The sequence below is a fragment of the Dermacentor albipictus genome, chromosome 1 (genome assembly GCF_038994185.2).
Source record: "Dermacentor albipictus isolate Rhodes 1998 colony chromosome 1, USDA_Dalb.pri_finalv2, whole genome shotgun sequence".
Classification (NCBI taxonomy): domain Eukaryota; kingdom Metazoa; phylum Arthropoda; class Arachnida; order Ixodida; family Ixodidae; genus Dermacentor; species Dermacentor albipictus.
The window spans coordinates 263098871-263122299 of NC_091821.1; the positions used below are offsets into that span (position 1 = coordinate 263098871).

Genomic DNA, 23429 nt, shown 5'->3' on the forward strand with positions numbered 1-23429 from the left:
TAACCAGGTCCAGCTACATACTGCATGCGATTGCTATATGCTGGATGGATGGATGGATGTTATGAGCGCCCGCTTTGGAACAGGCAGGTGGGTTGTGCCAGCCACCAAGCTCTTGCTATTATACTGCCTAATGTCCTACCTAGGTTAAAAAAGAAAAAAAGAAAAAAAAAGGTACGATGAATTCCCATAACCAAATTTTCTGACACCCTATTGTGAACTTTGATTTTGTACATCTACGTTTTTTGTCGTTTCCCCACTTTTCTTCCACCAATCATCCAATCACCTCTTACTAATCTCCATTGCGCACGTTTACTTTCCCCCAGCTCTCACTGAACCCAAGGGGTTCAAGGAGTCCAGTGGTGCCTAAATCGACTGCTGGGCAGATATCTTCACATTCTAATAAAATATGCTCCATAATTTCCCTAGCTACTGCAACTGCTACTTGTCTGGACGCCTGGTGGAATATAACGGAACTGCCATGCAAAGTTAATCTGTATCAACCCTATGCGTCACGCATGTCGCATCACGAGTCAAATGGCACAATACGATGCTAATGATGATTATGATGATTTAATGGCATTCCCTTTGAAATGGGACGGTCACTAACAGTCGCATAGCCTACTTGAATTAATCAGGTATGCAACATATGTTTTTTATTACATCAATATTTATACATCGCCATAATCTTCTTTTTATTCCTGAAGACCTCTCTATCTACCTTGAATCGCTACCTACGCAACTGCTACATGGCATGCCACTTGGCATAATAATATGCAACTGCAATGCAAAGAGCACATGTATAGGTGCTATACTGCACTCATCTCCCATCGCAAGGCAAGTGGCAGGATACGATGCTAATGATGATGATGATTTATTGGCATCCCCTTTGAAACGCGGCGGTGGCATAGTCGCCTAGCTAGCTTGATCTGACAAGTGGCATGATACAATGTTAATGATGATGATTTATTGGCATCCTCGTCACCTAGCCAGCTTGATATAATCAGGTACACAACAATATATATTTTTTCTAGCATTTTTGTATACATCTCCTTAAACTTCTTTTTCTTCCTCAAACATTCTTTAACTGTGTAATATCGCTACCTGTGCATGTGGTACATGGCATTCTACCTGGTGCAATAATATGCAACTGCAATGCAAAATGTGCATGTATCAATGCTATGCGGCACGCATGTCACATTGCATGTCTCCTAGCGCCCTAGGACGCATTTTTAGGACATTTTTCCGCTGCAGGCTAGCAAGTGCTGGTGTGGCTCAGTCATTCTGCTCCCACAGAGGCAGCTTGTTATCCATTCAAACCAGTTGAATCATGGCTGAAATAAAGGTACCCGATATTGGCGCACTGTTACGAAAGGCCTGCAGAGGTGCCGACCAGCAAGCCGTACCCGGCCAGCTGCAGCTGCTAAGGTGACAAGCTTTGAAGACACGACCGTCGAATCCTCCGAGCCCGCTGCAACAACTCGCTTCGTAAGGACTACAATTTGCGAGTCAACAGCCCTTCGACGCCGGCAAGCCTGCGGCGACGATTTGCTTTGTGAAGACAATGTGCCAGGTCAACATGGGGATGGCGCCGAGATGGCAAGCCGCAGTCAGCGGAGCAAGTATTGTTAGTGTATACACTATCACCGTCAGGGTCTGGTTGGAGCAGGAGAATTCCTGGAATGAGATGCTTTGCGGTGCCGTCTCACACTGCTTAGAAGTCGTCGGTCAATGGGTAGACACGGTGGCTACTGAATGCAGGGTCAACTCTGGGATAGAGAGGCACCTGCTCAGGTCTGGCACCGTGTCTGCGAGAATCCTCTCCCCTTGGTGTGGTCAGTGCAACCAGTGCGGAAGTGAGTGCGTAAACCTTCCCCCTCAAAGGCGGGTCGGCTACGATGACTTTGGATGCTCCGTTTGGTCGAACGGCCGTTTTCCCTGACTTAGGGATCTAGGGAGGACAGAGTGTATTTAAGGAGCCGTTGGCGGCTCCTCAGTGTGCATTCCTCTTTCAGTCATGTTAGACTGATGAACTGTAACATTCTCATGTAGATATTGTAAATAAATCCCATATTCCTCGTTCTCGATAAGAACAAGTCTCTCCTTCAACGTCCTCAGCGTGGCTAAGTTGGACGATGGCATGGGCCAGCTAGCATCTATTTCATGCCCGACCCCAAACATCACAGCACTTACTGCTGGTGTTGCCAAGCTTTCAATCAGAATAGTTATCGTTCCCCCTGAAATGTATGTGAGCACATCCGAAATGGAAACGTACCTCAAGATGTGCGGCATACCCGAGATGTCAAGAAACCACATGACTGCTATCAGTGTCACAAAACATGTGAAGGAAATGGGAATATTAAAGGCCCTTAAGAGTTCCAATCTTTCCAAGTGGTTGGCAGACAAGTATAAGCATGGACCACTCTTAAAGACAGCAAGGGAAATTATATCCCTGTCAACTCAAGCAAGTGCTTCTGATGTCGAAGTGAACTTGGCCATCGCAACTTGGCTTCTTAAGAACACGAAAATGGGAACCGATGAGTATAGTAATATTCTAGTAACAACTAGATTATTAACAACTAGACTAGTAATAATCTCATTGCTTTCATACCAGGCCTGAAAGTAGGAGGTTAACTAACAGTAACAAGTGCCTCAAAACTCACTGAACTGCAATATGACTCTCCAACATACCGTATTTACTCGCATAATGATTGCACTTTTTTTGTCAGAAAAATTGAAGCAAATTCAGGGGTGCGATCATTACGCGGGTTAAATTTCCCGGGGAAAAAAAATTTTTTTTTTCGTCCGCGTTTGCTGCGGGATGCGAGATTGCGGGTGCGGGACACCAAAACAAAAATGGCGGCTAGCGGAGCGAGCCGAACGCGCCGAACGCGATTTTTTTTTTCTTCTCGTGAGTACATTGCGTGCATTGAAACAGTTTCTTCCGTATTAGTGATGAATAATATCGTTAATATCGGCAAGTTTGCGGCAATAACGTAGCCATGTCCACTTTGAGGGGACAGAAATAGGTGGGCGCGCTTAGCTGCCAGTGACAGAAACACATGACGGGCATGCTGCGGAAACTGCGACATCTGTCTTCACTACTTTCCGCTAAGGGTGGGCGAATATCTTAGCTGTGTTACAAGCGTCGGCGTATGAATAGGGTACACTTTTAACGTATCAGAGTAAACGTGGCTACTATCATTGCCGCGCGCGATTTGTTGCGTGCTCACGAGTGCAAAAGCAGATGAAAATAATCGAAATGCGCCTTTATTGTTTTTGTTGACATCAGCCATTATAAAGCCAACCCATAATAAAGGCAAGTTTGGTTGTACCTCATTTTGTCATGGAAGTGTGGAAAGTGATGAAAGTAATGAAATGAGGCATCTACTTAAGAATGTTTAGTGCGTGCAGGCCACTTGGCTTGTCTTGAAGAGTCGTTCGCGTAGCATTCGACAGGTGGTAAGCGCGATCATTATTCGCTAGACTTAGCACATGACATATCGCTGCGGCAAGTTCGGGGTGCGATCATTACGCGGGAAATAAAAAAAATCGAATTTTGACGACAAATTTTAGGGGTGCGATCATTACGCGAGTGCGATCATTATGCGAGTAAATACGGTAGGTGCAGAAAGAGAAACAAGAGACTCGTGGACAATTGGAGAAAGCCTGCCATCATGTCTTGAGCCTCAAAGAGACTTTCATTGCAGAATCCAAGAGTCTTTCAGAGGAGGAAATGGACCGTCTATTGGCAGCTCAAGCTCGATGCTCTCTTCTACAAGCAGCACACTACTGCATTGGCCAAGGCCACCCAGAAATTGGGATGTTGATGCTGCGAGGACTGCTATGTGACAAGGGTGCAGATATGACATCTGACAAGGGTTCTTACACCTGTTGAGAGAAATCCCAGTACACTCATGAGCTAGCCCCAGCAAGGCACCCTTCAAGTATCTTTTTATAATTGGTTATTTTCAGTGTGAAGCATATAGTTCTTAGAGAAAAAAAAAAGCTGGTGTGGCTTAGTGGTAGAGTAGCTGACTCCCATACAGCGGTCCCAGGTTCGATCCTGGAAAGAATTGAGTTTTTTTTTCCTTCAGATTCCTGGCGATAGCTGCTATGGACAACGGACACCGGCGGTGGTGGACACCATTGCCAACTGAAGTGGCTATTGAAATGAGCCCATAACAGCTTACGCTGCAAAAAGCTAATGACGTATGGCATAGCAGCCGACAACCAAACCACACATGGCCCCGATGTTGTGTCGCTGTTGCTGATGGCAACAGGCCGTGCCGGCACCGCTGTACTAGTGCATTTATGATTGCGGTTGCACATGCCAAGAAAGTGTTTAGTGCTTTGAAACTTTTATAGTACAGTGAAACTTGTTTTTAACAGGTAAAAGTTGAACTTCTGTATTTATACAGAATATTTTTTTTCTTCTGTCAGATGCCCTTTGGGCTCAAGAGTAGCCCCTTCAGATTTCAAATGACAAATGCAAACTCTTTTGACTCAAAGCTCCCACTGACTAGACCTCCTTTTATGTTCCCATGCGACAGCGCACATCTTTCCTTGAAGTAAAGGATCTCTGTTTCAAAAGACTTTGAAAGCGCCTGTGTGACTGGGGTATTACATCTCAAACATTTAAAGTGCCAGTTACCACTGTCAGTACTGTTTCATGAAAAGCAAATTTGATAATAACCTGGAGCATAGCCAAGTTAAAGGAGGGAACTGTTACTCTGGTGTTACTGTCTCACAATATGTGTGGGCATGGATAAAGATGTAGAGAGAGGAGAGTGCATGTAGCAGCTTTAACACTAAATAAATTTGTCACAATGACATCCATGGTGTTGGTGTCCTTGTGGAACATTTTTCATGGAAGACATCATTCAGCAAGGGCTATGTTATCTGGATGCAGAGATTCATCCTCAATTGATAAAAAGAAATATAAAAGCAATATGCCCACGGTTCCCATGATCCTTTTAAGTCAGTGTGTAGTAGAGTCTCAACTCTGGCAACCTTGATGACTTGAGGCATATATGAATATGAACAAGGGTTTATTGGCTAGGAGCAGTATTCTCAATTGATAAGTTCAGGGCTATGACTTTCCATATATGCTAACTGGCTAAGCCAGCCAAAAGAATGGCCATCACTCCAGTGAAGCATCGTGCCTGACACCACATCACAAAAAAAGTGAAAATATCTGCGAACGTTACAGATCAAGAAAGCGGCCTCAGCTGCCTGATCCTAAGATTCGGTACTGTATGATGCCTGTGGTTGGAAAAAATGTTCCACATCTTTTACCATAGCCATGAATGATGCTGACAAACACTTTCAGCACTAGGTTACACATATGAATAACCAAGAAATTCTATGGCAGATTAGTCGCCGCCGATGCTCAATTGGTAGAACATCGCACGCATCATGCGGAAGCTGTGGGTTTGGCTCCCATTGGTGGCTTATTGTTTTTTCTGACACTTCCATTTCCCTTCTCCTTAATAATTCTACATTTAAACTAAAACAAAGTCAAGTTCCCCTATGCTTTCCCTTGCTTCAATATTGTTTTCATATGGTTGTTACCGGAAAAAAGATCAAGTACCTTGGCTGCTCCTGGTTCTTATCGAGCTGTGGGTTAGTATGTTCCCTAAATAAAACTAATAGACAGCCTTATACGCAAGTACACAACACGCAGAATATGGTGTATGTATAAAGTTTGTATTGTGACATATGGTATCTGAAAACAGTGTTACAGCTGAATTCTGGACACATCAGCTACATGGATGTGTGCTGATACCGTTACCTTCACTTGGCCAGCTGTATGTTAGTATTACAAAAGTCAATAAAAACAAAGCTATTTATAAATAATAAAAATACAAATGATAAGCTATAACTGGTTTTAACACAAATTATGGGAAAGTGTAAGCAAGCTCATTTCAGAAATGATCTTAGGCTATTGACCTTGTGACATGATGCATCTTTTTAATTGTGGATTAATTTCCTTATCTATAAGCATTTTATCTACAGCTGAAAAATTTTCAGTGGTGACAGGTACTCTCTGTTGAAAACATTTATGCAGCTAGAACAGTGACATAGGATGCTTTCTTAATTATAGCTGCTTGAAGGCTCCCACCAGCTTAAGCATAGGAGAGACTGTATACGTGTTTGGTAATGATTTAATGTAATTCTCCATTCTTACTTTCTTATCACTGTTGTGTCATAAGGTCAAACCTGGTGATAACAGTAGCACACAAGTGTCCAAGCCAGTGATGAGATGAAACGAATGCAAAATAAAAACAGACTGTTTCAAAATACAGCCCCTGGCAAACATTACTTTTACTAGGTCATTCTGCAATAATGACCACATCATGGTAGCCAAACATGCGTGGCTTCCACCATCAACATTGAGCACCATGTTTCTTCATTCTCACAATAAACTCACAACTTTCACAATAAAAGCACAATGTGGTTTTAGCATGTAGCAGTCTTCAAAGTGAGGACACATAGTGCCCCAAGAATCACAGAGTACAAGTTCATTAGCACAAAAGTTAGTTCACAAAGTGACAGCACTCACTCCCATTCACAGAGAATATTAAATGAGACTAAACAATGAAAAACAAATATCAACAACGCTGGTCCTATTGCACGTAACTCACTACAAACAGATTTCACTACACAGCAAGCAATGAATAAAAAGAACTGGGGGTGTGCAAATATTAGAAGGTTTCAAGCACAAATCAAACACTTAACGCTATTCAATTCATTTTATTGGAGAATTTGATGGTTGATAATTTCAAAAAGTCTATTTTGTGATAAATCTGGCACAGTACATTTACTAAAGCTTGCATGAGGCAGTTTCACGTGCCTTCTTGTTCTTGTTAAACCCCCTCTGCCACAATGCCTAGCTATTCCTGAAACCATCAGCCCAAGTGAAGGCTTATTTTCTTCTACGGAGGCACTGGTTGCATGACATCTGATTGTACTATCTTCTGGAAGTGCTGTATATCATCATAGGCTAGGATACTTCAGAATACTGCAGTGAGGAAGAGTGTTTGTGCTGAAGACACTAGATTTCAGGACATGCAAACATCAGTTTTATAAAATTTTATGTTTGTGCACAATTGCTTGGCTTGCTCATTCCCTACATAGCCATCATTAGCATAACATGTTTTGAGTGCATTATAAAGACTGTATCATTCACAACCATTGCTGTATAAGGTATGCTATGCTGACTGACAAATATGCTGCTTTTCTGAAAGTCAAGCGATTACAATTGCCGTGTGAAATAACTGTGCATCTTACATTAAGCTGCCTACGAGGTCATTTCATTGAATGGGTAATGGAGTGTTACAGCAAGTTTCTGCCCATGATATGCAGTTTGCGAGTGAGCAAAATTTTATTGCTGTGAGGACAGCTGAGCTTGTAGCAGCACCAGTGACTTCAAACATTAGTGAATGTGCAATACATATTAATATTGTTAAGAAGCACAGCCACAGACGAGGCTGAGGACAGTACAGAAGACGACGACGCTCGCTGGTGTCGCACGGACTGTCTTCCATTTTGTACGCCAGTGAATGCGTTGTCAATACCCTGTAAATATATCTAAACCTCTCTTCTCCCCAAAATGTTTTAGTGGAGGTTGCGGGCTTTCCAAGACACACGACGGATATGCGCAGTGAGCGCACCTTGGCTGCGTTGGTAATGCCAGCTCAAGGCGAGAATGCTTCAGGCATGTCACCACCCGCGCACAATTGTCATCGTGGTACAACCGCGCGACCCAGGAACCTTTCCTGGCACACATAATACCTACGTTGAAGATTGGCTTTAACTATATGAACAGGTGAGCGCGAGCAATTACTGGGACCAGACCATCATGCTCACTAACCTGAGCTTTTACTTTGTGGGAATGACACGCATCTGGTTTGAGAGCCATGAAGAGGAAGTCACTAGCTGGGACTTGTGTAAACAAAAGCTCACTGATTTCTTTGGCAAGACTGTTGGCTGCCGGCGTCCCGCGCAGAAAGACCTTGTGTGCCAAGTTCAGACTTGCACTGAGTCCTATGTGACATATATTCAGGACTAGCTTGCACTTTGTCGCAAGGTTGACAAGATGGCAGAAGAGGAAAAGGTAACGCATATCCTCAAAGGAATTGCAGACATGTTTACTCTCCTCGTCTTCAAGAACTCTTTGAAAGTGCCGGACATCATTGCTCAATGCTGCCACTTGAAGAAGACAAAAGCCGTCACATTGCCTACCACTTTTCTTGCCTTCCTAACATGGCTGCAAACATCTACCTGCAAGGACCTCCATCTCCCACCCATGCCTGCTGCATCCAACAGTATAGTGCACATCGTCTGACGGGAGATTGAAGCTGCCTCCCCAGTTCCTCCCCAGGTTCACGCCCCAGACGATTCCCACACAACATTATCCCTCATCCAGACCGCTCAACAACAACAATTGGCCATCATTGTACTCCCGTAACATTACCAAGTCAACAGACCCAACTATCACTCACCTGGCGGACCTGATCTACCATGAAGTTCGTGCACTCGTCCTCGTTATCGAAACTTCGAAGACTGGTGCACTTCTGATAACAGGCCTATCTGCTTCTGGTATGGACACGTTGGACATATTTCCTGCCATTGTCGCAGCTCATGGAACTCACAGCCTTGGCCGAGCTTTTGAAATACCCGGCGCCAGCCTACCCGTCGACACACATCGAAAAAGGCACGGCTCCAACGTCTCTGCCCGTATGACCAAACAGTTCCCCTTTGCCACACCCACATCTTTCCCGCACGCCTCTGCCTTGTCACTCTCCATCTCCTTCTTCCTCCCGCCGCTCCTTGGAAAACTAACAGCCACAGCTTTGAGAGGTGAGCCTGCCATGACGACCTCCGAAATTCCTCTGCTTACACTTGGTGGCCACCACAACCTTATCGACGTGGAAGTGGACGGTATACCTGTAATAGCACTGATTGACACAGGAGCACACATATTGATTATAAACTCGAACTTCCATACGCACCCAAAGAAAGTCCTAACTCTTACCCCGCGCACTGTGGTCCACGTAGCCGATGGTGGACAAGACATGGTAGAGTGCTGTTGTCTATTTGGTTGTCCCATTTTTGTGCTGGAAAATACCACTATGACAAACCAACAAGCCTAACAGCACATCCTTGCAAGTTATTCACTGTTTTGAATAACCTAACTTGTCAGGGTTTCTGAACATAATTGGAATCATGCTGGGCTGGCTCACATGCATCCAACATTGCAGCAATGAACAGTAAGCCATTGTGTTGGACACACAGCAGCAGTGTAGTTTTACTTTCATGGATTTCCTTAGACCTTGCTCCTTCTGCAGTGGACACAGAAAAATTTTATCACATGATCCCAGACAGCATCTCACCTCGACGGCAGTCCCCACCTCTCCAATGGTGCAACCAGAGGCCAATTATTGCGGCACGTGCTGAGCAAGCATGTAGAAAATTCAATTGCTTCCATGATGTCTCAGTAATCTAGTAATATATGCATTGAATTTAAACTGCTTACAGATGTCTGGCCTAAAAGAATCAATGTTAAATTTGATTACTCTCATGGAACCCACCATGTTTGCATCACTAGCATTATCTGTGGTACTTTTGAGTTAGGTTTACTTCCTTTCTGTAGTTAACATCATTTTTATCTGCATGTTACAACTAACCAAACTTCACAGGTGTGTCTGATACTGGTTGCATTCTTAATCGATAACATTTAAACCTGCTTGCATTTTTATGAGACATCCTGTCTAGCATGATGCATTATTTCAGTGCACACCATAAACTGCAGAACTTGAAAATAACACCAATTCGAGGCACACCTAGACAATATTGGTTATTGTCACAAGTGATTGTTCTGGCTTTAGCCAATTAATGTATATAGGAAGCAGTGTCCTGAAAAGAAATATGGGCTCTAGGTTGAATGCAGTTCCTGTATTACATAATTTTGTTCTCAAAGTCAAGCATATTGTGCTAACCTTCTACCTGCGACTCATCCCTGCGCTGATGCAACTCAGTATACATTTATTCACCTCCGCTTGCAAGCTGTAATGCATCAAAAGGTTACTAATTAGCATTTCCTCCTGCCTTTAAGCTGCTCCTTCTGTCCTTACTTCTCTTGTATGAGTCAATAGATGGTACTTGATTCCATTTGAAAACAATTAATATTTGAACACCCGATAAAAAGATAGAATAAAAGCATAACAAGTTTTACTATATTTGGTTGATACTACCTTCCACATGTGGAAAAATATGATGCACTAGTATGCTCATTGCCTTAAAAGCTTTATTGAAGAGCTCTCTAAGGCTTACTAATTCTGAACTAAACTATGAACGTACAGCTCAAAATTATGATGACTGATGAGATGAGATGAGCTAAATCAAGAAGACAATTTCCTAAACATTTCCATTTTTGTGATGTAGCCATAGAAAGCCACAAAGTAAGTCACGCAAACTCTAGGCAACTTAAGACATTTTGTGAGCCAACTAATAATTAAAAGTAGTCCTTAAAAAGTCAGACAATCTATTGCAAGACATTCTTAAGATTCAACACTGAGGTTACTGATAAGCTTTTCCAGCTTTCATTCCTTGCACTGTTGCATGCGTTTGCACTAATTAGAAGACCTAGGTAACAATAACCATGAAGATCAATAACATTATGGGGATGCAGATGTATGTTACTCCCTCCTAAATGAATTCAAAGCTCTAATGTTAGATAATACGTATTGCCATATTTTGTGCATATGTGACATAGGTGCTATTATAGATGTTTTTCACTAGTGAACATACAGAATTTCCTAGCAAGTTATACTCATTGCAAAGGACAATGGAAGCACTATTATTCTCACAAAATCATTTTCACATGGAAATGTTGACACCTGTACCTATGGAAATACATTATTTGCAGGCCATTCTATTCTGCTGGTTATGAACAGGATGTACACAACTGCATATTTGGTAACACTTCACCTACATGCACTTCATATCTTGGGAAAAGGTGATAAATACAGCTGAGCGACTAGACATACTCCAGAACAATAAAGCCCAGCATAAATTCACAACTGCAATTGCCCCCTTATCTAACCAGAGGCCAGGGTCATGGCAGTTCAGGAAGAAAGGTAGCAAAATATAAGAAGAATAAGCCCTCCATACAACATAAATCCTCAGCACTGCTACTGGATGATGATAAAATGCCACTTATTCATTCATATCTCACTTTTCTTTTCATGAGTGGCTCGCATTTTGCAAAACTTCCATCACTTCAAAGCCATGCATCTGGTCTTTGGTACAGAAAGCAAGCAGAGGCATACTTTGAAACAGGTGTTAGGTCAACATAGGTGAGGAGATACTTTGCATGAACTTTCAGTGTCATCCATGACTAGAGGCCAGTGTAGACAGGGTCCCGACGACTTTCTGCAACCAGGGAGCTGATTTCTGTTGGATTCTTAGACTGATCCTTCCATCTTGTGTAGTAGTATCGGGCTGATAAGAATCCCAACATTATGACAGCAGCTGCAAAGACAAACAGGAATAGCTTCACCATAAGAAAAACCTACAGCTCATCCATATCAGAACCAACATACACGTGACAGATTTCAGTGGCAGCACTGTGCTTGCACACATGTGCATGCTGCCTATTCTCAGCTGGCAATGCATCACGACTTTGAATAATCCTGTTTCGCTTATTGCCTTTTTGTTCTTGTTTTTCACAAGCAAACAGGTCAGTATCATAATCAGACTCTCACTCACCCTTCCCAAAATCTTTTTTTTCATTGCCACATTGAATAAAATAAAGGGGCCAAACATGCAGTGCTGACTTACAATTATGCAGATTTATTGCAGGGATTGCTTTATATAATCACCACTTAAAGAATCAACCAAACAAAACAAATGATAGGAGGCGCATACACCATGGAAGCACGAAAGGGGTTACAAAAAAGGGCGAAAATTTCGCATCAATGCATGCGTCAATCTGCCAGATAGGCGAGCTTGCTACTATGCAGCGCTAGAGACAGCATGTCTGCACTGTGCAAAAGACGAGGACAGAAGAAAGGACACAACACAAGCGCTGTGTTGTGTCTTTTTTTCTGTCCTCGTCTTTTGCGCTGTGCAAACATGTCAATATTTAATCACCAACTCACCCAAGCTTCCACTTTATCAAGCTAAAGATGGACAGCTAACACAGGTACAGTATCTCTTGCCTTGTGGACCATGAATGCTTCCCTAATCTCTCATGCTTATTACTGACTGCACTTGGCCTCAATTATGCGGTTCAAAAAGGCCAGACTGCACGAGCACCTAGAACAGTCAATAGCCAAATGACTACCATGTTACCCATGCAGTGAGTTCATGTGCTTGCGCAAGTGGTTGTTAACACGCTGGCCTATTTGACTAATGCAGCAACGACCACATGATAAGAGAATTTCATACACCCCAGTGGCAATTCATATACTTTTTTTCGCTCGTTTCTTTTCACAAGCCGGGGTACATACGTGCTCTGATTAGTTACTTGTCCATGCCGATTACCTAATTTTTTCCTTGCAGTGAACAGCAACTTCAAGCCTATTTTGCTAACAATCCATTTTAGGCAATGGGATACACTGTGTACATATGGTATGGCAACGGTGCTATTCGGATGGCAGTTGGTTTTCTCTCACTGTTGACATCTTTCTTTTCCTGAATTTGACGATAAGCAATTCCGTTATGCTAGAAAGCAATGCTGCTGGGAAACCAGCTGCCTTGAGACAAAGCACCTGATTAGCTAAGCTATTTTTCAATATGTGGTGGCAAGCTTTTGAAAAGGACCATTTCATGTAAGATTTTGTGATTTCACACCCAACTAGCTTGAAATGCACTGAGCTGAAGGGAAGTAAGCTTTTTGGTGACCGGGGATACTACCAGCATATGTGCTTATTTGAGAAAACTATTTCGAATTCTCGAAACATTACTTTGAACTTCTGAGGGAATTCCTTTGTCAGTCCAACGTCCTTCATTTTGGAACAGAAGATGCTAAACATCTAGTGGCATTTAAGTATGTAAGTCGGCTGTTATTAGATGCACCATATTGCCACGTGTACTTGTATATCTTTTTCGAGTGACCACTTTTCACCGTCTAACAAATGTTATCACTCAGCGCAGGACGCACCCACATGTATCGGAAGTTTCTCGAATGCTATCGATTGTTCTTTCTGCTGTCCGTTGTCACCCAGGCTTGTGTAATCTGATAGCATGTGCGACGTGAATTGTGTAGAACTTTCTGGAAGACACGCGGGCACCAGCGATTACTCTGGAACCTTCGATGGCTTATGTATAAAAGCTGACACGCTTGACCCGCTGGTCAGGTTTTCGCTGATCACCGACTGTGTTTGCTGCTGTCACCGTTCCTTGAGTGCAGCCTGTTTTTCAGGGCACAAGTTTACCCAATAAAACGCTAGTTCCGTCATTCCCAGTTTTTCTGCTTTCTTCACTGTCACTACTATGTGACATTTGGTGGAGGTGCTTTGCGTCCATGTACCGGACGCCCCCCCCCCCCCCACAAAGCCGTGACCCAAGCCCGAACACGGAAGACAGCACCAATGTCACCAAGAACCAGCGAGGTAGCTGCAGGCTGCAAGGACTACCCTTAGAGCACGGACTTTTGCCTGAGACGACAAGGAAGATCGTCGCCAAATCAACCTCAATTGCAGCCGCAGTGTCCGCCATCGTGCTGCAACAGCCCAGGGAGCCACCGACCTTCCGTGGATCATCATTTGAAGACCTGGATAACCGGCTAGAAACATATGAAAGGTTCGCTACATACAACAACTAGAATTCCAACGACAAGCTCCGGCATGTGTACTTCGTCTTAGAAGATGCCGCCAGGATGCGGTTTGAGAACCGGGAATCAACCCCGACTACATGGGACCTCTTCCGCAACAGCTTTCTGTAGACGTTCATGAGCATCCTGCGGAAAGAGCGAGCCCAAGCTCTACTGGAAACCCGCATGCAGCTCCCGAACGAAAACATTGCGATCTTTACGGAGGAGATAACTCGCCTCTTCCAACACACCAACCCAGACATGCCGGAAGAGAAAAAAGCTTGCTTCTTGATGCGTGGTTTGAAGCAAGAGCTTTCTGCCAGATTGATATGCAACCCACCTAAGACTTGCCGAATTTATTTCCGAGGCCACAACAATTGAGAAGATGCTTGATATGCAGACAAGGCAATATAATCGTCAAGTGCTGACCGCAAATCACACCGACACTCAAGGACTCGGTAGCGACGACCTGCGTAGACCATCAGAGCAGTCGTTCGCAAGGAACAGCAGAAGCTCTTTCCAAGATCGCAGCTTCAAGTGACCAACATCGTCAAAGAAGAGGTTCAGCGATCGCTTGGAGTTCCTGAGGTGCAGCTACAATCAACGCAGGCCCAGCCAGAAGCAATGACCTACACTGCCATTGCCTGCCGTCAAGGTCTCTCTCTCCGACCGCACCAAGGCCCTGTAACAGCGCAATTCCGTTGTCCACCGCCGCTGCCGCCAGTACACCCACCCACTACGCAGCGCAGCTATGTGAGGAAGACGGACATTTGGCGTGCCCCTCACCACTGTCCGCTCTGCTATCACTGCGGAGAAGCTGGCCACATCTACCGCTGATACCCATACCATGATTTGGGACTGCAAGGGTTCACCATGAACGCGCTGCGGCCACAGCTTGGGGAGCGCCCTCGTAATATCGCTTACTACATTGCCACTACTCAGTGCAGCCCTGGACAACCGTTTCGTTCGCCGCCACCAGGTCGCAACCTGTTGCCAAAGCGCCGTCAATACACTACTGGCCTAGCCCGAGGCCGGTCCGTCAGCCCATATTCAGAAAACTAAAAGCAGCAACCGATGGAGGTGCAGTTGCTGTTCGTCAAACTGACAGAGATCCTTTGCCACCGCCGAAGACGCCGAAAAGGCTATCTCAACAACATAACAATGACACGCCGCCATCCCGACGAAACCTGGAAGCAAAGAATGCACCAACCAAAGACCTGATGACGCGACGTACCAGCCACACGTCAACACGACATAGCCGTGATCCGACACAAAGACTAACTGCAATGCAAGACAAAGAACAACTGACCTCGACGTGCTTCTCGACGGCCATGCAGTGACCGCCTTAGTGGACACAGCAGCCGGCTACTCCGTCATCAGTGGATTGTTTGCTGCCAAGCTGAAGAAAGTCAAGACTGCATGGGACAGCCCTCAAATTAGGACAGCTGGAGGACACCTCATAACGCTGACGGGAATCTGCACGGCAAGAATTACAGTTCATGACCGGACCTACCCTGCAATGCTTGTTGTCCTACAACAGTGCTCATGAGACGTACTCTCGGCATTGGACTTCCTGAACCAACACGGCTCCATCATTGACCTGAGGTCTCAGTCAAAAACGCTGTCCACAGACCAAGCGATACCGACAGAGAGGCCTTCCAGTCAGCGTGCCTTGAGAGTACTTGAAGATGAAGTCAGCATCCCGCCTCGCTCCAGCATTGTCATTTCCGTCGGCAACAAAACACCCACAGACGTAGAAGGCATCATCAAGGGCGACCAACAGCTGCTGCTAGACCGTGAAATTTGCGTCGCAAGAGCGATCGCTGAAGTGCACTGACGGAAAGCAAAAGTGATGCTGACAAACTTCAGCGAGGAGTTCAAGCCCATCAACAAGGGCACGACGATCGCATACATCGAGGAAATTCTGGAAAGCAGCAATGCATTTGTCCTCTCGGATTCTGAAGCATCTACCCCGACGGCCATAGTACTTGAACCAGACTTCGACATAAATCCAAGTCTCCCCCTGAGTAAACAGCAACAGCTCAAAAGTCTTTTGCAACGATGCAAAGCCTGCTTTTCGACGTCATTGAGGATTCGACAAATACCAGTTGCAAAGCATTGCACAATAACTGAAGAGTATGCTCGGCCACTCCACCAGAGCCCTTATCGAGTTTCGACACAAGAACGCGAAGCTATTAGGCAACAACTTGATGAAATGCTGCACAACGACATCATCCAGCTGTCGAAAAGCCCGTGGGCATCTTCTGTAGTCGGTGAAGAAAAAGGACGGAACTCTACATTTGTGCATCTATTATTGTCGACTGAACAAGATCACGAAGAAGGACACGTACCTCTCCCACGGATAGATGACTTATTGGGTCGGCTCTGCAACGCTAAATAGTTCAGGTCGATGGGCCTCAAGTCTGCCTACTGGTAAATAAAAGTTGACGATAGAGATTGCGAAAAGGCTGCCTTCATCACACCAGACGGCCTCTATGAGTTCAGGGTAATGCCATTTGGACTGTGCTCGGCACCTGCAATGTTCCAGCGTGCGATGGACACGGTTTTAGCAGGATTGAAGTGGCAGACCTGCCCTGTTTACTTGGATGACATCGTCGTCTTCGCCAGAAATTTTGACGATCACCTCAGGCGGCATACGACAATACTAGATAGAGGCCATCAAGTCTTCCAGGCTTATTCTCAAGCCGGAAAAATGCCGCTTCGCTTATGATGAGCTGCTGTTCCTAAACCACGTCATCAGCAAATCTTGAGTCCCCCTCAACCTGCGGAAGACAGCTGCCATCGCAAAGTTCCCTCAGCCCATCGACAAGAAGGCAGTATGTAGATTCCTTGGTGTGTGTGCCTACTACAGGCGCTTTGTCAAGGGCTTTTCACGCATCGCTGAGCCACTGACACATCTAACCAAATGTGATGTCGAGTTCAAGTGGGAAATGCCGCAGGTCCATGCATTTCAAGAACTCAAACGACGCATGCAGTTGCCACCGGTACTTGGGCACTTCGACAAGGACGCCGATACTGAAATCCACACTCACGCCAATAGCCTGGGCCTCAGTGCCATCCTAGTCCAGAGGAAAGACGGACTTGAACGGGTGATAGCTTACGCTAGCCGGCCGCTGTCAAAAGTGGAAGGCAATTATTCTACAACCGAAAAGGAATACCTTGCCATCATTTGGGCTACAGCAAAATTCCGCCCTTACCTATATGGCAGGCCATTCAAAGTCATCAGCAACCATCACACGTTGTGTTGCCTAGCGAATTTAAAGGACCCTTTAGGACAGCTGGCGCAGTGGAGCCTCAGACTGCAGGAATATGACATCCCTGTAATCTACAAGTCCGGACGAAAACACTCTGATGCTGACTGCCTGTCATGCATCCCTACTGACCCGCCGCCACAAGATGACTTCCTTGGAAGAATAAGCGCGGAAGACTTCGCTGAACAGCAACGAGCAGACCTGGCGCTAAAAAGCCTCGTCGAGTATTTGGAAGGGAACACCTATATTGTCCTTAGGACATTTAAGCGAGGATTGTCTTTGTTCTCGCTTCAAAACAACCTACTCATAAAGAAGAACTTCTCACCAGTCCGCATCAACTACCTTCTTGTTGTTCCCTCAGCGCTGCGTCCAGAAGTACTGCAGTCCCTACATGAGGATCCGACCACTGGGCACCTCGGATTCTTCTGGACGCTATCAAGGATGCAGGAAAAGTATTACTGGCCGCGCCTGACCCGCCACCCCAAGATGACCAAGACTAGGATGCTTATATAGGTACAATAACGTATTTACGCGAATCTAGGCCGACCGCGATTCTAAGCCGACCCCCTTAAGTCCAAAGCCAACAACAACAAAAAAAATATTACCTCGAATGTAGGCTGAACAAAAAAAGCGAGCACAGCGTTCACGAAATGCAAACAGCATTCATTGAATCTGAACGTGCTTAGCTCATTCAACGTCGTCGTCGCTGCTAGACTCGTCGCTGTGTTCCTTGTCACTGTCACCTTCAAACAGTGCACTATCTTTGGTACCGTCAAGCGCATTAGATATGCTGCACTTTTTAAAATCGTGCACGATCAAAGTACCTGGCACTGTAGTGGCTTCTCCTGCTTGGTGCCATCGTGATAACACCACGCTGCACACCGATACGGCCGACACAACACAGGTCAAAATGGCGACCTCGCTTGTGTACGGTTGGCTACTGGCATGGCTAGTAGTGGCTGCGATACTTTTCTAGATGGCGCTAGCTATGCACCATAGTCAGCAGTTTCAATGAAAAACTGGCGCGTTTTTTAAAATCCTCAAATCTAAGCCGACCCTAGAGTTTGGAATATGATTATTTGAAAAAACTATCGGCATAGGTTCGAATAACTACGGTAAATGCAGATGACTTTGCCAAGCAGCAGCGAGCAGACCCGGAGCTCAGAAGCCTTGCCGACTCTTGCCAACTGCAAGGCAGGACCGACGTCCCGAGGATATTTAGGTGTAGATTCTCTTCGTTTTTTTTTTCTTTTTAGAAACGACGTCCTGCTAAAGAAGAACTTTTCACCAGCCCGCGCAAACTACTACCTTTTCTTCATGCACACAGCACTGCGATCAGAAGTCTCGCATGCCTTGCACGATGATAGGACAGCCGGGCACCATGAGTTTTCCCGTACACTCGCAAAGTAGTACTTCTAGAAGGGGCAGTGCAAAACGACGATGACAAAAGGCAGGAACACACAGGACAGCACTGAGTCCTGTGTCCTGTGTGTTCCTGCCTTTTGTCATCGTCGTTTTGCGCTGCCCCTTCAAGATGTTCAACCAGTACCAACTCGCCCAAATGTCGATCCTTCTACAATATAAGTAGTACTATTGACCGCACCTGGCTGTCGTCGTCGCCCGTTACGTCAAGACATGCTGGGACTGTCAGCGATGCAAGACACCACTGACAAGGCCAGCGGGATTACTACAGCCAGTCAAGCCTCCTTGCCGACCATTTCAGCAGATTGGGATGGACTTTACTCTTTCCAACATCAACATCCGGAAATGAGTGGGTCGTCATGGCAACGGACTACCTCACCCGCTTTGCTGAAATGAAAGCTGTGCCGAAAGGTAGCGCAGCTGAAGTGGCGAAATTCATTGTCAAGAACATCCTGCTGCAACATGGCCATTGCCATTCCTTGAGTGTAGCCTGTTTTTGAGAGCACAAGTTTGCCCAATAAAACGCTAGTTTCGTCATTCCCAGTTTCGCTGCTTTCTTCACCGTCACTACTACGTGACAATATGTATTGTTTAAAATTACAGTCTTTATATTAAATAGGCATTTGCGTGTTATTCTACGCGTATTACGAATTGAAAAATGTTTCAGTTCAAACAATTGGCTCTGCCTTTGCGGCAATGAGTGGAACGACAGAACTGCGAACTCACTGTGTGACTACCATGGTAGTCATTTGGCCATTCACTGTTCTAGACACTCGTGCAGTCTGGCCTTCCAGAAGTGCAATACTGTGGCAGAGTGCAGTCAGTAATCACAATTCTCAAGGAAGGGGATGGCTCTATTAGCTGTTCGAATTATGGGGAGACCAGCCGCGTGGCGGCACAGCGGGTCTCATGCGCCCGGGCCACGCGCAGCGAGCCTGGCAAGAGGAGTGGCGATCAGGAAGCTGGGTTTCGGCTCGGTTAGTCTTTGCTCCAGACAGTAAAGGTTGTCTTTTGCATGTCTCCCGCACTCTGTGTTGTCTCTGAGAGCCTCAGCTGGCCACTGGCTCTGAACCCACGGCCCTGAGCCCACATTTCGCGCCCAACGTGGGGCCAGCTGGTGGTTCTTGGAGATAGCCATCGGGGCTTCTGGTTTGATAGCTGGTGTTTTTGGCATTTTGCCAGCAGCGGTTGTGGTATCTTTCATGGTTGGGTTACCGCGTCTTGTGCGGTGTTACTTGTGTGCTTACATTTTTTTTTGTCTTGTTTGCCTGGTTTGTTTTATCTGTTTTTCATGGAGGCGTTCTTCGGCACGCAAAGCACCCTAGGAGGACCAACAGCAACCTGGAGCCTCCACTGTGGCGGGAGCTGGAGTCGGTGAAGCCGGTGAGCGACGAGACGCGATGGCCTCGTCGCCTTTGGGCCAGATCGCCCCGTTGTGCCAGATGTTAACGGCTCGGCTCGAGGACATGGCCGCCACCCTGCGCATAGGTCACGAGCGCGCGCAGCCTCTGGCACTGACGAAGCTGACGTTGGATGTTCCAATGTTTAGCGACCGCGACGCCGGGAAATCTGTCACTGATTTTCTGAATGATTTAGCCCTCTACAGGACGGTTTCGGGTGTCTTGGAGCTTGACTTGCTCGAATGAGTACTGCCCGTTGCTCTTCGATGTACCGCGGCACAGGGGCTGCGCCTGCAGCCTTTGTTCCTGTCCTGGGACCAATTCGTTGCGGCGTACCGAGTGGAGTTTCTGCCGGTAGACTACAACTACCGCATTCGACATGAGCTGGACGCCCGAACGCAACACCCAGATGAGGGTCTGCAAAAATATGTTCGGGCCATGCAGGAACTCTTTCGACGCGCTGATCCCAGCGCCACTGAGTCCGCTAAGATCGCACATGTTTTGCGAAAGTGCCACCCTTGCTTCAGGCCTTATCTCTTTGGCCATTCATTTTCCTGCCTTGAGGAACTTGTGGGCTTCGCGCGGCAAATCACGGAGACGCTCGTTCGGGAGCAACACTACGCTCTGTCACCACCTGCCGACGTTGTTCTCAAGCCAGCCTGTACCTGGAGGGAGACTAATACTGGGACAGTACCGTCGTACTGTCCCCGGCCACGAACTTCCGTGACGGGCCTAGATAGAGAACTTGGTTCTCTTGGCCCCATTACCGGAAACTTTCCACAGTGGCGGGGGCCCTGCACGACTAGGGATGCCCGTGATGACTTCCCCCCGCTACCACCCCGGTCCACTCCCTCAGACCGGCAACGAAATTCTCTGAACACCGGAGGTTCCTCTCATGTCAGCAGGTTCCTCTCTCTTATAGGCAGCAGGCACCGAGAGGGTACAGGGAAGATGCATACCGGGCTGGCTCATGCTACAGTTGTGGTCAGTGTGGACACTACCGGCATGAGTGTGTAATGACGCACTCAACTCGGCGTCTTTCCACCCAGGGAAACGGCTACGGCCCGCAGTGGTAACGAATGAATGTTTAATGTTTGGTGGCGCAAGGGCCAGGTATGGCCAAAGAGCGCCATGCCCGTAGTAATGAGTTCGCAGTGTGTTTATAAGTTCTATGAAGTTGATGTGACATGGCTGTAAATGGGCCTTAAAAATAGTCGATCTAAAGTGCATAAAACGTATGTGTAATAAGAATTTGGCAATGAGAAATGAGGTGTACTATGAGCATTAATCACGCATTGTGAAAGAATGATAGCATATACAAAATATGTCAGATGCTAAAATTTGCTAGGGCACTACTGCCTCGTTAGAGCCCTTGAAACACAAGGGCGTGGAGGCATGTGCAACAATTGAAACAATTATCACAGCGGCATCCTCTAGAAAGAGGATGCGCTACGAATTTATTGGGCTTATAACATGTAGGACAACATTATTAAAAAAAACAAGGACTGCTTTTGTGCTAAAAAGTGGTTCCTTCCCAAGAAACATAGCTGGGTGAAGAGGACTGCAATAACAGTATGCAAGAGGAAAATGTTTCTTTCTCTCAGCTTCGGCTTCCCGACACTCCAGGAGGACATGGAGAACAGTCAGCCTCTCACCACATCTACCACAGGTTGGAGGTTCATTTTCAGTAAGTAGAAAATTATGAGTCCAAAATGTGGTGTCTTATTCTGAGACGACAGAATAGGACATCTGTTTACCGTGATTTCGTTGCGGAGGGCCAAAAACCTAACCGTGGCTTTATCACATGCAGTTTATTATTTATTTCTGCGTCCCACGTGCGTTGGCAGTGGTTTCGCAGTTTCTTTCGTAAGGAAGGCTTCAGATCTGTGACAGGGACCGCAGTGGTAGGATTAACAGCATGTGATGCAATCAACGTGGCCATCTGGTCTGCCAGAATGTTACCCTCGATTCCCGTATGGCCAGGTACGCAGCATATAATGATATACTGGCTAGATAGATAAGCTTTACAAAGGTAGGAATAGAGTTCAGTAAGTACTAGATTTTTGTGCTTGCAGAGTGACATCACTGCCTTCACGACGCTTAGGGAGTCTGTACACATGTACTTTGCGTAGGAGTACGCATGCAGAAGCTCCGTCCCTGTAGCCTTCCCTTTAATGCCAAGAAAAGTTGTCCACAAGTATAGCCAAGAACACAATACATTTTGTAAACTTGCGACTACCACTTCCTCAGTAGCAAACTATAATATGGTGTCCATGCATTTTTTTCTTTTCCCTTTGAGCCAGTGGTGAGTGTAATAACATGTATGAAAAAGAAGAAAGAAAGGCTCTCTAAAAGGGACAGCTGTCACATATATTACTATACAGCACCACTTTCGAATAAAACTAGGATAAAGGTTGTCCAGAGTGTGTTCTCTCTCATAATGACCTCATTTATTCTATGCCACTGCATTCACTGCAAGCATGCACAAACTAAATCTAGCAACGCTTCGGTTATGACTGGCAGATGACTGCCAGATGGGAATAGTGGCGCAGGTGTTGAAGCAGGCAGGTTTAGCTAGGCCAGTCTCAGCCCTTCATTCTGACATGTAAAGATGTTATCACACATTGAAGCCATGTGCCAGATCTCCTTCCAAATTATTTTGCTGCCTTCTAAGAACACTGAGTGCTGTAACACAATGGTGTGGAAGTCATGTTATCTTAGTTCTAAACTGTAAGTCAGAAACACAAGGTGCTAAAGAATTTGTCTAAAAGATGGAGAATTAGTTGTACGTAACAAAGGGCCACATGCTGCTGTCCTTGGCAACAATCACATTTGTAAAATTCACCCCCTAGCATGCATAATCTTTGAGAACAATTAAACCTTTTCTGAACAATTTTTAACAGATTTGGCAATGCACAACACCAATTTAACTTGCCCATTACCCAAAGGTGGCCAGAAGTGCAGCCAGGCAACCTAAGTGTGTTACCAAATGGCTTGCTCAGCTGCTTGCAGTTGTGCAATACCTGTATGTTCCTTCATTCTGATATTTTAATGATTCTGAGTGACTGGCAACAAAAATCTCTTTTTTTTTTTAAGGAAAAATAGCCACTTTTTTCATCACTACTGTCCTAAAGCTTCAATTCAAACAGCAGTAGAGACCAAGTAAACAACAAATGGAGTTGCCGTGGCTCGTCCCAGCCTTTGACATTGGTGTGTTAACTCGTCACTGCCACAATAGATGGCATCATTTTATATTAGTCGACAAGCCGGCAAACAGAGATGACTTTAATTCAAGTTTACCCTACAGGGGTCCATAGAGTAGAGAAAGAAACTTACAGATGCAGACACCAATGATGATTCCAATCGCTGAATCAGACATGTAACAGGAATAGCCGTGCTTGACAAACAGTGGTTTGTAACAATAGGTTGGCTGAGTGCTCCCGACAGGACAAATAGCGTCATCAGGACAAGGAAGTGGTCCACAATGTGTGCACTGCAAGGAATTAATCAGACAAC

At 45.6% G+C, this 23429-nt stretch overlaps 1 protein-coding gene across 3 annotated transcripts in view; it reads right to left on the reverse strand.

The window, feature by feature from the left end:
* Positions 1-6292: 6292 nt before the first annotated feature.
* The window catches only part of LOC135902873 (tumor necrosis factor receptor superfamily member 1A-like), a 30409-nt gene continuing 13272 nt past the window's right edge, over positions 6293-23429 (reverse strand). For 2 of the 3 annotated variants that reach the window (XM_065433145.2, XM_065433144.2), the window contains 2 exons: positions 23250-23406; positions 6293-11535 (listed from right to left, as the gene is read on the reverse strand). In XM_065433145.2, coding sequence (XP_065289217.1) covers positions 11402-11535; positions 23250-23406 — 291 coding nt within the window. In that variant the 3' untranslated portion in view covers positions 6293-11401. Of the gene's footprint in view, positions 11536-15128; positions 15296-23249; positions 23407-23429 lie in introns of all 3 variants that reach the window. The other variant, XM_065433146.2, reaches the window with a different exon arrangement.